At 53.6% G+C, this 17,696-nt stretch overlaps 1 protein-coding gene across 1 annotated transcript in view; it reads right to left on the reverse strand.

The window, feature by feature from the left end:
- LOC133514030 (retinoic acid-induced protein 1) overlaps nt 1-17,696 on the reverse strand; it is a 41,406-nt gene that overhangs the window by 8,818 nt on the left and 14,892 nt on the right. The window contains 1 exon segment of the mRNA XM_061845257.1: nt 1-2,875. Within this exon segment, the coding sequence (XP_061701241.1) occupies nt 1-2,875 (2,875 nt within the window).

The following is a 17,696-nucleotide window of genomic DNA, read 5'->3' on the forward strand; positions in this document are numbered from 1 at the left end:
TCCCCCCTCCCCCGGCGTGCTTCCGTCCAAACGGCCTGGGTTGAGCAGACGGGGCCACGAGCTCCGGCTTGGCCGAGGGGGTCACGGCGCTGGAGCAGCTGAGGCCCGGCTCCACGTCCTCGTCGCCTTTCTTCGGGGAGGGCGGGGTGTCGGCCCAGGAGGGCGCCGAGGGAAGTATCGACTTCCCGGGCAGCTGAGGCGAGTCCGGCTCCAGCACTTTAGCGTCGCCGTGATCGATGTGATTATCGCCGAGAGCGGAGAAGACCGGCATAGCGGATCGGGGCTGGCGAGCGCTGTCGCAAATGGCCGACTCTCTGGAGGAAGAGTCCGGGGCCGCCGCCACGTTCGGGTGCGCCGGCACTCCCGCGAGCTCTTTGTCGCCACGGCGCTCGGGCCTTTGAGTCTCTGTCCTGTCGTAAAGGTCTGCAGAAGGTTTGTCGGATGCGTGCCTATTATTGGCGGAGTCAGAAGTCATCGACTCCTCCTGCCCCCGTCCCTTCCTCACCTCGTCGGACCTGGAATGGGAAAGAGCGCGCCGCCTTGGTTCGGCTGACTTTGATTCCCGTCCATGGTTTCCCTCCTCCGTCAATCCTACGCTCTCGGCCTTCTTTGGACGTTTGTCAGTTTGAGAGGTCGGCGAGGCGTTGCCGGTGCTGCCCTCCTTCTCCTTCTCCGTGGAATATCGATCCTGCTCAAAGTCACTCGCAGGACTGAACGTTTTCAGTGAGCTCACGGAAGCAATGGAGGGATGTGATTCGTGCGCTTCTTTCACGTCTTGGGCAAAATGGCGGCCCGGGTCAGAGCACCCTTGGAGTGAATCTGGGTCATATCTTCTCTGGACTCTCCCCGTATAGCCAAAGTCTTTTTCGGCTCCCCCTTTGCTTACTTGGCCGTATAGAGAGGAGCATTTGTCCTCGTCTGGCCATTTCTCTTTCGGTTGAGTGACATCTCGTTCATGTTGAGCCTCCGCTCCTTTGCCGGCGGACCTGTCCGTCCACGAGCGGCCCTCAAAGTTTTCTTTAACGGGCTGGATGACCTGCTGTACGTCAGAAGAGGAGTCCGCGGCGGGTTTCATAGGACTGGGAACGGTAACGCCGACGGGAGACCTCCCCTCGCCGATACTCTTCACCGGGGGGCTCGCTCCTCCTTGCGCCGACTGGCATCTCATCGGGTCAGGAACGTAGCTGCGCAATCCCGAGTCTCCGGACCGAGCGTCTGGAGATGTGACGGAACGGGATGAGACCGCGTCCGCGTCGATGCGAGTGTTGCCGGGAGGCTGAGCTGGACTCCTGCCCCGGCTTCTGTAGAAGTAGCCCCTCTCCAGTTGTTCGTCGCTACCGCTGGAGTAGCCTCCCTCGGGTAGGTCCGTCGTCGGGATCCGTTGATGCTGCTGCACGCTCGAGTAAAGCTCCTGCATCGGGCCCGCGCCCACGCCGCCGGCGCTTTCTGGATACGGACTTTTGTAGTCCTCGCCTTTTTTGGAGGACGCGGCGCTTCCGGAGCTGCCGTTGCGCTTTGCGGATTTCTTGCTGGCCACCAGAGTCTCGGAGAGCAGCAACTGTTGGACATTGTTGGATATGTTCTCGACCTGAGAGGTGAGGACATTCAGGCTCCACAAGCTGGGGTTCGACAGCAGCTTTTCCGAGAAGCGCTCCTGCTGCTGGGCGTTGGCGAAGGCGTGGGACGCCGCGCCGGGCGACGGGTGCGAGCGCGGCGGCAACAAGGCGGCATTGGAAGCGCCTTGCTCTTGATGGCCCGCCGAGGAGGCGGAGGACGACGACGGGGTGACGGGCGGTTGCCCGTACTGGAAGGACTCCGGATTGGTCATCAGCGGCGAAGGGGTGGAGCTGTACGAGGGAGAGCGCCCCACTGAGCGTGCGGGAGAATGGCTGGAGGACGGGCTGCAAGTTTGGTAATACTGTTCGGGCGACCTCACGGCCAATTCCGAGAGACAGTAGTTGGCTTGCGGTTGGCTGAAGTGCTGGTACTTTGGGTGGGACTCCTGGGGGCTGCTCATGGCCTGCAACGGGGGCTGCGCCTCGTAAGATCTGGAGTGTCGGTAGCCGTAGCTGTTCTGGGAGGGCCCGTAGACCCCGCCTGGCTTCGGATTAGCCTGGGCGCTCATTTGCCTGCCGTACTGGGAAGGCGGCGTCATGCTGTAACCTTTGTAGCACGGAGGGATGGGGCTGCACTTTTCTGTGTACGGCGAAGGGTGGGGGTAGTGCAGGTGACCTTGCGGGTACATCAAAGGAGAAGGGGAGGGGTCGGCCGGGTGCGACTGCTGATGGGGGCCGGGGTAAGACTGGGCGGGTGGCTGGTGGCACTGGCCCAGCATATTCGGGTTCACGTACTGAGAGGAGTTCGGGGCGGGGGTGCCGCCGGCCTCCACGCGCCCGACCAGCTCGTGCTCGTACGACGTCAACGCGGCCGAGTCCTCCCATTTCTGCTGGAGGTGGCCCCCGCTCGCGTACTGGGCCGAGTAGGTCCCGGGACCCAGGGGGTTACCGTAACCCCCGTGACCCTGTAGATGTTGCGCGCAAGTCGGCGTGGGGAACTTGGGGATTTTCTTCTTCGCCTGCGAGGAGGCCAAGCCTCCGTTTCCGCTCCCGCCGCCGTTGAGCGGGAAACCCGGGTAGGTCGGCTGGCTGTAGATCTCCTTTGCCGTCGCGATGCTCGCGGCGTTTACCAGGGAGCGGGCCTCGTAGGCCGACCTGGAAAGCCCCGGGCCCGGGTGGGGCAGCTGAGGGTGAGCGTGATGCGGATGTTGGCGGTACGTCTCCAGGCGTGATATTTCGTGGGGCTCCTGCTGGTAGCAGCTTTGGTTGCCGTGGAAACCGCCGGCGCGCTCGCGGAAGGACTGCATGGCTTCCGCCGTCTGAAAGCACAACGGGGAGGAGGGGGGTGGGGGTTCGGGTGGGAGGGGGCAAGGGGGGAGGGGGGTGAGGGGTTCTGAAGACAGGGAGACACGGGGGCGGGGGGGGGCGGACAGAGCGACGTTTGTTACACACTTTGCATTTGAACCCGTCAAATGTAAATACTACATTCATGAATGACACGTTCCCATTCAAATTGCAGCTCCAAAGTCTCAGCCGACACTTAATAATACGGCGTCATAAAAGACGCAAACATTTTCATGCCATACCATAATGCAGTCCATAACAACATGACAAACACCTGCAGTTCTGCTGTACCGGAAACTAAAAGCACAAAAATTAAAAGAGACACTCATCCGTTCTGTCACGACGTTTGTAACACAAAACATCTTTCCTCATTGGAATGAATAAAATGCCGACAATCGGTTCCAGCCTCCCGGGGGAAAAAAAAAAAGGAATACGCTTATTAAAAAGGAAAATAGCGTTCTACAATATTAGACTTTATAAAAAGGAATAACTATGGACCAAAAGGTAAAAAGAAGTAAGTGACTCAGTCATTTTAGTTGTTCTTCATACAGGATCAAGAATACGCCCGTGAATACTGGAACACCGACGCCGTTTGCAAGTATTGCTTCGCTGTGTGCGTTTTTTCATCTATTCCTTAAAGCATTATAACAATATAACATTTTAATAGCCATTCCTTAAAGCATTATAACACTGACACATCGTTAGCTAATCTGCATGTATTTCTACTGTGCAGTTTATTATCCAGAACAGCGAAAGACATGCTCGAAAGGCTTGGAACGCATTATTTCTTTTTCCATTCATTGTAATGGGAAAGATTGATTCGGTTTTTGAAAAAATCATTTCTCGAACCGTTTTTTGGAACGGATCGCGGTCGAGAACCGAGGCGTCACTGTACTAAAAAGATGAAATGGGCTTGGTAAATAAGAGTAATAATATCACAATACAATACGAGAAAAACCCCTAAAAATCTGAAAATTACATTTTAAAAAAAAAAAATCCTCGAAGAATTAGGCACTTTTTAACGTTTGCAATATCGGTCAAAAAGGCAACGCAGGAAAAAAAGAAAAAACATGTGAAACGGAAAAAAAAAACAACCGGAAAAAAATGATCCACGCCTCCCTTCCAAAAAACCCCCAAAACAAAATCAAGACCACATTTGGAGGGGAATTGCGGCCGGCGACAGGATCGTGGCATTCACGCTGAACGCGTTGACGAGGTGATTTTGGGGAAGGGGAAGAAGTGCGTCACGACATTTGGAAGGAAGTGAAGGCGACCGTTCTCCAGCCGGACGGACGGGAGGTGGCGGGCAGGGCACGCTCGCCGCGAGGTGACGAGCGCCCGAGATGAGCTTTGGCGCCTCTCCCGCCGGCAAACGCAAAGCGCGCGTGGCCGGGCGACATTTCCGGAAACGTCCAGCGTTTTACGGGGGGGAGTGCCGACGATGACCTTTCCACAAGTCACATTTGGCTGTGTGAGCGCACATCAATAAGCAGCCGGTGGAGGAAGCAAGAAAGGAGAAAATCGAATTGTTCAGCTGGATGCGTCGCAACGCGCCCAAATGCTCCCGTTTCTCTGCCCGGCTTCCCCACTTTGGCTTTCATCGCGTCGTCTTCCAGACGAGCTTCGGAACGGCGGCGGCGGCGGCGTTGTTTTCCCTTTGGCCCCTCCCGTTTTCCCCGCGTAATCGGGATTCCGCCTTTGCATATTTTTTATTCCAGGGGATGGGTGGCTGCCCCCCCCCCCCGAAAACACTCATTAAAACTCAAACACTTAATTAAAACAATTAATTAAAAGGCTGGCGGGAGATGAAAGAAAGATTTCAGCCAAAAGTCAAACGGCACGACTGCGGCTCAGAAATTTGACGGATGGATGGATCCGCTCGGGCACGTCCCAGCTCGCAATTGCGCCGCTGGCCTCTTTCATCTTTTTTGGGTCTGCTTTACTTTTCACAATTTATCTGGAAAAAAGGCAACTCGGCGCACGATTGGCCCCTGCGTCGCGACCGAAGCCTCGGCCGAAACGGCTCGATAGCGGCTAACGGGCGGGAAAACTCGATTTTCGGTTCCGAGGGGCCCGGCGGGAGAAGTGCCGTCGCCGCATCTGCGGGCTGAAGGATGACTCATCGCCATTCGCAGACACGACTTTGCGCTCTCACGACCGCGGCGGTCCGGACCAAAATGTCGAACCGGCCCTCCAAAAACAAACAAACAAGGAAGACGGGGAAAAAAAACAAAGCACACAATGCGAAGCTATTCCGTCCACGCACACACCAGAAACACTCGCACCAATCCAATAATTCCCCTCGTCGGATCTTCAATTGTAAAAAAGTAGCGGCAGAAGAACGGAGCACGCAAAAATATGAAAGGCGGAGCGTGGAGAAGGGGAAGCGGACCGGGCCGGCCCACCGGGACTGACAATCCGCGGCCAATTGACGCCCGTTTTGGGCGCATAAAATTCATCGTTGTCAACGATCGTCTGTACACAACGAAACCTGACGCATTTTTGGCAGCTTTTCGGTTCAGAGGCCACCGGGCCGTTCCGAAATAAATCGGCAGGCACGCGATTGCGGGCCCGACGGTGACCACCCCCCCTGCCGTCTCCTCTTCAGCTGACAGGCCGAAGATGCCCGTTGACCTTTAGGCGAGCGGGGCCCCGCCGTCGCCACGGCAACGGGGGAGCCCGGAGAAAGCGGCGCAGCATCCGTCGAAAACGGGACAAAATGCATCACGCTCACCCAAAATGGAAAAGCGTGGTCGCGTACGGGTCGCCACCGACGGGACGGTCACCCGGGGGCGCTGTAATACAGTTGCGCGGCGGTCGCGATAGCTTCGTCGTACTTGGCAGAGGATGAATTATCGATATATGCTCGTGTTTCTCCACATCTGTCTTCAAATTTCAATCGCCGCCCATCGAAGGGGTTTTGTGTCATTTGTTAGCATTCGGCTAAATTGACTTTCCCGTCGTGTTTTTGCTTGAAATACGCAAAGCGTCATTCTCCTTGTTTTATGTTTGCTTTGACAGTCAACTTCAATGGCGACTGTCAAGAAACAACCTGAAGCTTCTTCTTCGCGTCTGAGTGTAAACAGAATATTAGTCTTTGTCAAGCGCGTCCGACACTCCTGTCTCACATTTTTGCCTGGCGAGACCAAGCAAAAAAAAAAAAAAAACCCAACGTGGAAGACCCCGATTTGTCCTTTCACGAAGACCCCCCCCCCCCACGTTGCCCTTTGAAGGACTAAACCGGGCTTTGTTGACATGGCAACGGCGAGCGGAAAGGGGCGGGACGGAGGGGAGACGCGGCTGGCGCGAGGACGTTGTCGTGGTTACCTGGTCACGTGACCGGAATGAGAATCGCTCATTACTCACGTGCGGACGCAAAAGACGGAAGCGGTTCCGCCGGACGCGAGCCCGACGGCGGCGTCGGCCCGCTTTGAAGCCGGACCCCCGCCGACAAGACAGCTGAGGAACGACCGCGCCGGCGGCGCCGACGTCCAATTTCTGTCGCTTCCTCGCCCACGCGGCACCGGGGGGAGTTTGGCTCCCGCAAAGCGGGCCGCCCAGCTACTTGCTATTCCGTCAGCGGGGGAGAGATTGCCGCGATGCGTCGGGAAGAAGATTCGACCGGCGCCACCGAGACACACATACACAAAAAAAAAAAAAAAAAAAAAGCTTGCGACTGAAAGACGACGGACGGCCCGAGAGACGACCCGAATCGAAGAAAGAAAAAAAGAAAAGAAAACACGGTCACGGCTCATCGGGTCAAAAGGTCATCTTGGAATGCGATAAAGGACGTGAAAGATTGAAAAAAAAAAAAAAAAAAAAAAAGTTCGACAAGAATAAAGTCAGAAAATGACAAGAACATGAGCGTACTATAGCAAGAACAAATATCTTCACCCTTTGACACAAACAACATTGCGATAGGGCAAAAATAAAGACATTTAGAAACAAACATGTTACAGGATCTGGAAATATTTAAAAGCATCTACAATATGGAAATAATAGAAGTTGGGAACATTGCAAGATAAAGAAATAATTTCAGGAATGAATATTTCTCAGAGAAAAGTGAAAACTTTGCAAATAACCTTCAGAACGACATTGCAGGGCTCAAACTGCAAAATCCGCGAGGGACTCGTGCCCACCACCTACAAAGTTGACATCGGTACCGATGACGACTCGACTTTTACGTTAGATACGGTTTTGGCCACAGCAAATCACAGAGAAAAGGGAAAGTAGCTCCCAAATCACAAACGCTGAGCAGCTGGAGCGGCCGCAAAATCACCTCAAATACAAGCTCCTCTCCTCACTTCAACGTAGTTCCTTGGCACCAACATCCCTCAACAGGGCACCGAAGCACAACTTTTCTACGAGTGGAGAAACTGTTTTTGCGCTCCGGTCAGAGTAATAGCCATCCATTTTCTGGGACGCTTATCCTCACAAGGGTCGCAGGAGCGCCAGAGCCAATCCCGGCTATGTTCGGGCGGGAGGCGGGGCTGGTCGCCGGCCAATCGCAGGAAACAGACTCAGAGAAGCAGCCGCACTGACGGGGCAATTTCCAGTCTCTGATCAATACGCGCACACAAAAGAGAGAGAGAGAGAGAGAGAAAAAAAAAAAGAATAGCCCCCCCCCCCACTAAAATCCACAACATCTGTCTTTTCTGCACAGATAAATAATAATAATGAGGACCTCCAACTTCTCCTCGGCATCACGACGTGCTTCCGTTTGCGCATCACCGATAAAAAATGAAGTCAAAGCGCACAAGCGGGCCACAAAATGAAAAAAATGAAATGGGGGGGGGGGGGGGGGAAACCAGCTCAGAGAGACCAGGGGGAGGGTGTGGGAAGCGCCCCAAAAAAAAAGTCAGACAGGAAGTGAGTGACTATGCGACGGAAGGGGAAGGATGCTGTCGGGGGGCTGCAACGATTATCGACTCGAGAGGAGCGACAACGCCTCCGTTCGCGTCGCGGGATGCGAACGGAGGGTTTGCACATGTGGAAAAAACAGACTCCAACCAACCCCCACCAAGGCAAAAACGTCCAATTTGGAGCAGCACGGCACTGTTGACGTTGCGCATCGCAACATTATTTGGGAAGAATCAGCGCTTACTCCACCCGTCGTCTTGGATCCTGTTTGGCCGGATGGAAAAGTCCATCGGGGGAGGGTGGGGGGGGACAACAGATGACCGCGAGGGCCCCGGCGTTAGCGTCCGATTTACAAATGAGCCGAGCAGAGCAGAATCCGGTCCGGCAGAGGCGCGAGGCTCCTTCCGCATCGGGCGAAACGGATGGAAGCGTCCCCCCCCCCCCCCCCCCACTTTGGGCAAATGGCGGAGGGCAACTTTAAACATCTACCATATCTTTTTGGAACACAAGATGTCGCCAGAGAGCCACTAAAGATGAGGCCACCTTCGCGTTTACACGGCTCACGTCACGTTTGCATGAAGAAATGAAACTTTTGTGCGGCGACGAGCGCGATCCAGAAAACGAGTTCGACCTACGACAATCACGACATTCAAGTGCGTAGCGTAAACGGGAAGTCCCCAAATTGGGGTTTGGTTTTTTTTTTTTTGAGTTTGGTCGCGTTCTTGCCCGCCATCGAAAACTGCTCAGGTGGCATTTTAAGACTTTTTGCTCAAAGGCCATCTTGGTTTTATTATTATTTATTCATTAGATCTCCCAATTGCGAGACATTTTTAATGTTGTACCTCACATTTTGCGTGTTTGGCTTTCAGCTTTAATAAATGGTTGGAAAGTGGGGTGGGTTTTTTTTCTTGTTTTTCTTGTGGCTCTCCGACATCACCCGAGTCAACTGCAGCACATTCCGCCTGCTCAGCATCGCAACTTTTGAGGGCGATGTCGCCACACATCGAATGATTTTGTCTGAAAGCGGCTCGACGCGTTTTGGGTTGGGGGGGGGGGGGGAGACGATCGTCTGTAGTGGATGAAAGCCAGCTCGAGTTTTGTGGTCTCATTTGCGCGACGGTGCGTGCGTCTCTCTGGTACGAATACGTCGAGCGATGGACGGCGTAGGCAAAAGATGGGGGGGTGGGGGCGGCGGGGGGGTGGGGGGGTGGAAGACAGCTCCGTGACTCCCCCCTTCGCTTTCTGTCACTTCACTGACACGGCTGGCGGAAGACACACGTGCAGCATTTTGGAGAGTGCTCAATAGAATCCACGACAACCGACCAAAACCAGCCAAAATTACAGCAAAGCGTTACCAAGAAAAATGGATGCAAAGCTACATAAAAGCCGACCGGCGACGGGCCGCCGACGCGACGTCGGCGCAATGCCCTCGTCCCGACTCTCCACCCGGAAGTTGCGCCATCGCTCAGTGGCTAATTAGTTGCGTCAACGCGCCGGCCGTTGCTCCAAGTCAGCCCAGTCGGGCTCCGGCGGGCCCGCGAGAAGCGCTGGCCAAAATTCTGGGATAGACGCAACGGCTTGCGGCGTTCTTTCCAGCAGAAAATTAATGAGTCGTCGTCGGAGGGCAGGATTCACGCGTGGCTCGCGCACTCAATCTGCAAAATGGCGTCGCGGAACGCCAGCGCAAAAAGAAGCTCAGCTAAACGTCACATTTACTCCCGTTCATATTCTGTCGGCGAAAAATTGTTGAAGTCCGGCCCAGTGGGCGGAGCTACAGCCGTCAAAGAAGCTGCGGCGTTGTGGGGCGGTGGAATGTGGCCACAAACGTTGGGTAAACTTTAGCCAAGGCTTTTATCCATCGTGAATGACGGGATTCTTCGGGCAAAGCGGATGAAAATTGTCACCTGAAATTTATTGGCAAAGTTTTTCTTTGACAGCGCACACGCACGCTTGCACGTACACACGTCGTACTCCACGCCGCTGAGCACCAATGAAACTTGCGTCTCCGACAGCGCGCAAATGAGCCGAGGCGGAGACGGGAGGGACGGACGAGTGGGAGCGGAAGGTCAAAGGTCGCCTGCCACTCGTGTTGGTGAAGGAGGCCTTCCCGCCGCTTTGGCGTCGTCCTGCACCATTGCGCGTGCGGCACACGGTTGCTAAAAGTCCACATCGCACTCAGGCCGGCGAAAGCCCCCAAAATGCAACGCGGAGCAAAAATGCCAGCGCACTTTTCCAGCCGGCTGCACTTTTCCTCGTCTCCTTTGGGGGGCACACGAACGGGGAGCGGCGGAATTAGGAGACGAGGCCCCCCCCCCCGCCATAAAAGGAGAGGAGTGGAAATTAAACAAAAACTAACAATTAATAACACACTTGTTGAGCACATTTTCAGAAGCTTGATTTTACGTTCCACCGATTTTTGCTAGCCAACAACTTTTCATTTCGTACCACCGGTCCGCGACCCTCCCGCAGCCAAAAGGCGGCCCCTTTTTGGGTCCCGACCCACCAGTTGACAAGCGAGGGCTTAAAGGCTCCTTCGTCACGGACGGGCCAATCGATCGATCAATCGCGCTTCCCGCCACGCGTTAGCGTCAAGCTCGTGGACGGAAAAGATACGTCGGGACGTGGCCTTCAAGACGCAACGGCAAATTCTCTTTGCTGCGCGTCGAGTTGCGTTCACTTGTTTAGTTTGTCAGGAAACCTCAAAACGGGAGCTCGACGCGCTCGTAGCAGGGCGGCGCCGACCGACGGAGACGAATTCCTTGCGTGTTGCCCATTCAAACTGATTCCGATTCCTTTTGTAAGGACTGCTCACGACCTGCCAAAGTTCTGCCCGTCAAGTCAGTCCACTTGCGTCCGTCCGTCCGTCCGTCCGCCCGCTTTAGCTCGAGCGGAGAGGTGAACGCATCGCAACTCGCGTCCAGCCTATCAGGGGCGTGCGGTCCCTGTTTCCGTGGCAACGCAGCACCGTCCTTTTTAGTCGCCCGCCGTTAGAACCGTTCAGCGCCGGCAATTATGAGAGCCCGACGCGGTCTCGTCAATAAACCGCCGTCGTTTGGATTCATTAGCGCGCCGATGACGGACAAAAGACGCTCGTCATTGCCGGCGGGACCGGCGGCCATTTTTCATTGCAGGGGGTGCGACGACGGGCGGACGGTTTGCAAAAAATGAGCAGAAAGGGGGAAAAGAAAAAAAAAAACATTTTGGAGAGGAGGAGGACGCTTGAAAAATGTCATCTGACATGTTTAAACTTTTCCGTGAAATGCTTGAAATAACAAATATGTATGGGGAGAAGGTGTGTGTGTGTGTGTTGGGGGGGGGTTAAACAGACGCCCCCTCGTGACGCAAAAAAAAAAAACAAAAAAAAAAAAAAACGACATTCGCCCGAGGTGTCGACGCTTTGTGGTCTCAAACGCAGCAGGAAATAATTTCATCTTCTTCACAACAATTTTGGGGGGGGGGTGGGGGGGTGGAAGATGCCGATCGGGAAATAAAATGAAAGATTGCAGACATTTTTCAGATTCCTACTGCGCATCATTTCCTGGATTGGGGAATTTGGAGGAGATGCTTTCAATTTTGTGCTAAATCGCCAAACGAAAAAAAAAAACGTGTGCATTGCTGGAGGTGCAGGGAGCAGCACGATGTGCGTGGAATTGACACAAGAAATACAGGGAAAGCATTTCTGTCCATTTCATTGGCCAAAGATGATTTTCGGTGCAAGTGTTTCACGTCATCATGGAACAAATGATACTCGGAAATCAAGGTACGAGTCCGTTGCGCCGATATTGCCAAAACGCGTCGACGACGACGTCGTTTCCTCTCTCTCTCTCTCTCTCTCTCTCTCCCTCCCTCCCTCCAGCGCACTCCCCGTCGCTACTAGCTGCCTCATTTGCATACGATGGCATATTTGCATACATATGAGCTATACGGAGAGAGGGGATTTGTGTGCAAAAACAAACAAACATGAAAGCAGATGAAAAGAAAAGGAAATCTTACAGAAGGGAAGGGAAACGGCTGTTTTCGCTCTTTGGTGCAGGTAACGAGAGCGCCGTTGACGACGCAACTTTGACCAAATGAGGCTTGAAAGGAAGCCGGAAAAGAAACGCACACACGTGCCGCTCGCCGTCGTGGTTGCCGCCGCGACGACAGATGATGACGGCCTCGCCGAAGCAGATTGGCTGCGGAAAAGCGCCCCCGCCCCGCCCCCACCCTTTTCCAAAGGGGCCTTTTCCTCCCCGCTAGGTAGGCCAAAGCACGCACACGCATACGCAAATTTCTCCCGAGAAAACACACACACACACACATACATTAAATATGTACAACGACACATGCGCATGCACGCGCGCCTCCGACGGTCTCGGGACAAGAACATACATCAAGCGCAGCGTTTGGGCCGCCGTGGCCCACATGAATACTGCGCCCGGCTGCCACTGGCCCGTTTACAACAACGCACACGCCTTGCCTTTTTCTTGTGTTGACGGCACAAAATATTCACACAGACATACTGTAACTATTGACACACTTATGGTTGGGATGCCAGCGGTCGTGCCGCGCCATGATTACAAAGACACACACACACACACCACACACACACACACTCACAGTTTCATTCTTGCCTTTTCTTATCGTGACCCCAAAAAAATTTCCACTCAAAGTCAAGCGATGAGCCGCACAAGAGCAGAAAGGCACGCACACACATTTTCATTCTTGCATTTTGCAACTTTGCTTTGCTTCGGCGTTTTTCGAGTCAAGCGCACGCGCGCCGTAAGACGACGCCACTGTCGTGGAGGAGAGGCGCCTCGTCATGAGAAATGAAGACGAAAACAATGGAAATGGCTTCGAAGTGAAGGAAATGCCGACCGGTCTGGAACTGACCCGCGCGTACGTCCGCCCTTGCGCGCACACACAGATGCAGGCTGCGGAATATGAAGGGACTCAAGCTCCGCCCCCCTCCCTCATCACGCCAACCAAGATGCGTCCTTGATTGGTCGCCCGCACGCACGCACACGCGCATATTTCCGCCGCTTGTCCTCCATCTCGCAAATTAATAAAGCGCCGCAGATCCTGCAGACGTGAGCCAACAAGTCGGCTCAGGCGTGCGCTGTGGAACCTCATTTTTCATACTTTTGAGATGATTCATTGTCGTTTGCCTTTTTTTGTTTCTCGACACCCCCCACCCCATGTCTTATTTTTATTCTTTTTTTTTTTTGCAATTAATACCCTTTCCATCAGAGCATTTTGAACACTGTATGAAAACGGACAATCACGCGCGTTCCGCGATGATGCGAGCAAGCTTTTATGAACAAGACAAAGCAAAAACGAGCCCCCCGGTCTGCTCGGCAAAACTGTGTTAAGAATCAGCCCGGCCGTTCATTTTACAAGTTGCTTATCAGACCTTCAAAATAAAAGCAGAAATGACGAGACTTTTTTGGGCTTCATGCACCCCCCCCCCCAAAAAAAAAAAACTGCATAATGACCCACCACAGTACCAAATAGGTTTTCCATTTTGGCGTGCCGGTTTTTGCAACCCCGTTACGCCCCGACGTCGCCCCAACTCGTCCGTGTCCTGCCGAGCAGACCGGGAGGCTCGTTTATTCCCTTGAGCGATGAATGAAACTTTGAATTGTGGAATACGCGTTTCCGTCTGCTGAGCCCCGTTTCCCGCAATACGATTCACAGTTTGATAATGACGGCAAGAAACACAAAAGAATTCAAGCGAGAATTCGGAAAATGACCCCCCCCCCCCCCCCACTCTGTCCCTTCTGGTTATAAACGCCATTAAGACTGGTCAAGACAGGCGCAAATGACGTCGCTGCCGCATTTCAATCAACCGGCCCACGAAGCCGATCGGATGCGCTCGTCATTGCGCTACGCTAACCTTTCGAAAGAAAAGTGCAATACACGGCCCGCCATATAGTCAGCCATCGCTATGGGAAGCGTTGCTTTGGATTTTGTACGAAGGGGTTTCAAAACGGCTTCCTCTTGAAAAGCGGCGTCCCGCTGTTTGTAGCGCACGTGGGCGTCCTCATTTTCAGCTTCGCCTCCGCGCGCCCGCCGCTGCCTGCGTTTAGCATAAAAAGCATCCGTCAACACGCAATTTCCCCGCCGCACACTAATGTCTTATTGCGTGCGCGCCGTACGCGGACACGTCGGAATCGGGCGGCGGGGGCGAGGGCGGGGGCGGGGGGGCTAAGCGGCCGAGATGAAAGCGGGAGAAGGAAGACGGCGGGTGGGGGGGGTGGGGGGGCTGCGATTGTAAAAGGGCAAAGGAGGGATGTGAGAGGGAAGTGAGAAACAAAGGGAGGGGGCCAAAGAAGCAAGGACAGATGCGCTTGACTGCTGATTGGCTGGAGAACGGGAGGAGGCGGGTGCTGGGGGGGGGGGGGGGGGCACAGAGAAACTGTCACCTCCAGTCAGAGGCCGACGGCGCCGAGACGCCGTCGCTCATCCTGGCCTGGCACAATCACAAATCAGCTTCTTGCCCGCCGCCGATCGGAGTCCAGTTACAAGCCCAAACCCGACAAAAAGGTTCCGTCAACTTTCGGAACCGCACTGGTGCGATATTCCAAACGGATCCAGACTGTGGGCGACGTCATCGTTTATGCAAATAAATATCCCGGCTTCAAATTACAGCGCGTATGTGACTGAGAGGAAGACAAGATGGCGCCTACCGGGGCTCCATCCATTTTCTTCGCCGCTTATCCTCACAAGGGTCGCAGCTGTCAACGGGCAGGAGGGCGGGGTACACCCCGGACTGGTTGCCGGTCCGATTCGGGGATCTTGTTTTGAGCTTTCGTTACTTTCGCGGTCTGATTGGAATCGATGAGCTCGCAAACGGTACAATCAAATCGGAAAGAAAGAAAACGCCTCCGAATATGTAAAGCGGCCACTTATAAATCAGCCTTGAGGTACGATTTTGTCCGTTCCGTGAGCACAAATCGTATTTTTATATTATGGAAATGGCATTAATCCGTTGCAGCCTGCCCTCAAGAAACACCCAAAACGGTTGCAAACGTGAATTTGGGTACGGAAAAATTTACGGCAGTGGGCCCAGCAGCTTTTTTTCCAGGTATGGAAAGTTTTCCATTTTCCATCATTTGGTGAATAATTGATGCTCATTATAACTGTCATGGAAAGACAAGGCTCGGGGGGGGGGGCTTGGAGCAAAAAGGTCAATAAGCGGGGGTCTACTGTACCCACCGTTGATGGAGGCGTTATTGAGTTGGAGGCAGTCCCGCGTGGATGCAGCAGCCAATCATATTGCAGCGGGGGCGTGTCCGGACAAGCGGCCTTCACGACGACGCGTCGTTGAGACGTCCAACTGAGAAGTGCCGTTATTGTCACAGATAGCGCTCGCCGTCTGCGTTCCTGCGAAAGCGACGTCCTTGCGTTTGATGGTGCGAGGCGCAGCCACCCGGGGCCTCGTGCCCAGGCCCCAAAGCGCCTGATAGAGTCCGTGCCAGCTCCACAACGCGCGCCGCCGTCTCCGAAACACCCGCGTCGTCTCCCGGCTCCGCCCTCCTCCTCCCTCCTTCGTCCCTGCTCTGCCGCCGCAGCTATTTTTGTTCCGTTGCCTGAATTGTTCCGTGTTGTTTTTTTCCTCCCCCCGCGAATTTGTCACATCTCGCGTGTTCGGGTTCCTCTTGAAAGCGCATTTGTTATTTGTCCGTTTCATCACCATCCCTTCATCTCCGCCACCGCTAGCGCTCGCTGTTTCCTCTTTTCCTGTCCATTCGTAAGCTAGCTGCCCCCCCCCATTTCAATGCCATCATAATTAGTTAGGCCATGTCGTCTCTTGGGACTTTACGGCGCTGAAACGCAAAGACTTGGGAGACCTGCAAATGGGTCCACCCTAACCCTAAATTTAATCGTGTACGACAACGTAGCCGCCAGTAGATGCCACAGGATGGTGACTACTTTTGTCTAAATGAAACTCCTCAACTCACTTGGACATCGAGATGCCACCACCGAAGCAATATAGTTACTTCGTTGACCTAAGTAGACAAATTGAAATGGAAAAGAAACCCTGTGAGGGTTTGTGACTGTGTGGAGGTTCGCGTTATCCTGGAACTTACTTGCGCTTTTTCTGATTTCGTGCTAAGCATCTTTGTGCCCCAAAAAAATCAGCACATACATTTGATATATTTTGAAACATAATCAACATTTACAAATTTCAGATACACTACAAGTTGTCATTTGACATGAGAGCAAACATTTAAAATTCAAGCGCCGAATGTTGGTGTGAACTCGACTCAGTTAGCAACTAGCCGCAAATTAAAATGAAGACGATTTAAGCTCTCCGGTGCCATTCCCAGCTGAGCTTTACGAGAAAATTGAACACAATAAAAACAAAACACGCTGAGTATTTAGGACAAGCCAAGAGCTGTGCCTTAGCAAAGACTGTTAAACTACAAAATGATGCCGAATGCCACAGATATGCTAGCAAAAGGCATCTGCGTCGCAGTGTTCTTTAAGTAATTTGAACACAAATGTTGCATCAACACATGCAGGCATACACGAGAACAAGACTGAAAGGAATATATTCTTTATCCTCTGGGAAGAACGACGAGTATGAGCACAGCGTACTTAAGAGGGAGCATCTCGTGACTATTAGCTGTAGCGAAACGTGAACGTATCTGCGTCGTTAGCGCGATTCGCGCGCACATTTCAACAACAACAACAGTTTGAGCGGCAGCACAAGAAGGCGAATTGCAAAGCTTCCGATCCAGATAAGGCGCATCGGGACCTCGTTGGAGGCGCAATTCTGGCTGGCAGCGGGGATGAGGGGTGAACTGGGGCGCATGCTAGATGGCTAGCTGCGTGTCCTGCGGGGGAGAGTTTACCCGTTATTCCACGGGGGGGTTCTGGAGCTTACCCGTCAACGCAATAAAACAGGGACACACAAATACAGCACAGCCCACGCAGCCATTGCCGTCCGTCCGAGTTTGCAGACCTCGCCGCCCGCGACACGGATGAGCGCGCTGGCGACTTTGCGCCACTTGTGACATTTGACATACTCGAGCGTCCGCGGTGGCCGCTCGCTAAGCGCGAATGCGGCGGCATGCTCGTCGCGTCGCATCTCGTCACATCACAGGTCATCTTATCACATTGCGCTTCCTGCTCCTGCCCCTATATACGCCGCCCCCCCCCCCCCCAAACCCCCAGCACCGTCCCATTGTTCCTTTGTGTTTAGGTTTTCTTTGCGTGGTCGCTAAGGCTTCGTTTTCTCCTCCTCTTCTTTGGCGTTTTTCCCTTATCGGCGCTTTTGACGCGACTTGCTCATTTCCTTTCTGCCCGCCTCCCAAGCGCCAGCCAGCTCCTCTGTCGCGTCCCCCCCCCCCCCCCCCCCCCCGGGTTGTCTTCTAATTTCCTTCCGACTCGTTCTGGTGGTTTTCAACCCGGGTCGCAGCGATCCAATCCCCTGGTGGCCGTCTTGACGGATTCAGCATTTAAAAAGTGCATTCCACAATGCGCAATTGACGTCTTTCTGATGTAACGTAAAAAGATGTCAGCCAATCAATTTTGCATCTTGAAAATGGAATTACAGCGGCCCGGCCAAAGGGAACCGTTCACGTCGCTGGGGTCGGGGGCCACAACGAGATATCGACGTCTAATTCAGCTGCAGATACCCGCTAGCGTGAATTATGGACATTTGCCACAACACTGTATCGTCATCTTTCGATATTTTCAAGCTCAACTTCTTAAGATTCCGGTTTCCAAGTTTGCCGAGTTGCGTTATTCAGTTGACGATACGGGAAAAGGTTCTGTAGATCTCCTTCGCTCGAACTGGGATTGTGGCTAGTTGGGGTCAAACTTGAGTTCGATGGAGAAGAGCGCAACAATTTGGTGAGCGCCATCTGCGATTTATGTAGTAAATCATCACATGGGTGATGATCTTGGCAAAATGACCTTGCACGTATCAAAGTTGCGGATCGAAAG

This window comes from Syngnathoides biaculeatus, chromosome 16 (genome assembly GCF_019802595.1).
Source record: "Syngnathoides biaculeatus isolate LvHL_M chromosome 16, ASM1980259v1, whole genome shotgun sequence".
Taxonomy (NCBI): domain Eukaryota; kingdom Metazoa; phylum Chordata; class Actinopteri; order Syngnathiformes; family Syngnathidae; genus Syngnathoides; species Syngnathoides biaculeatus.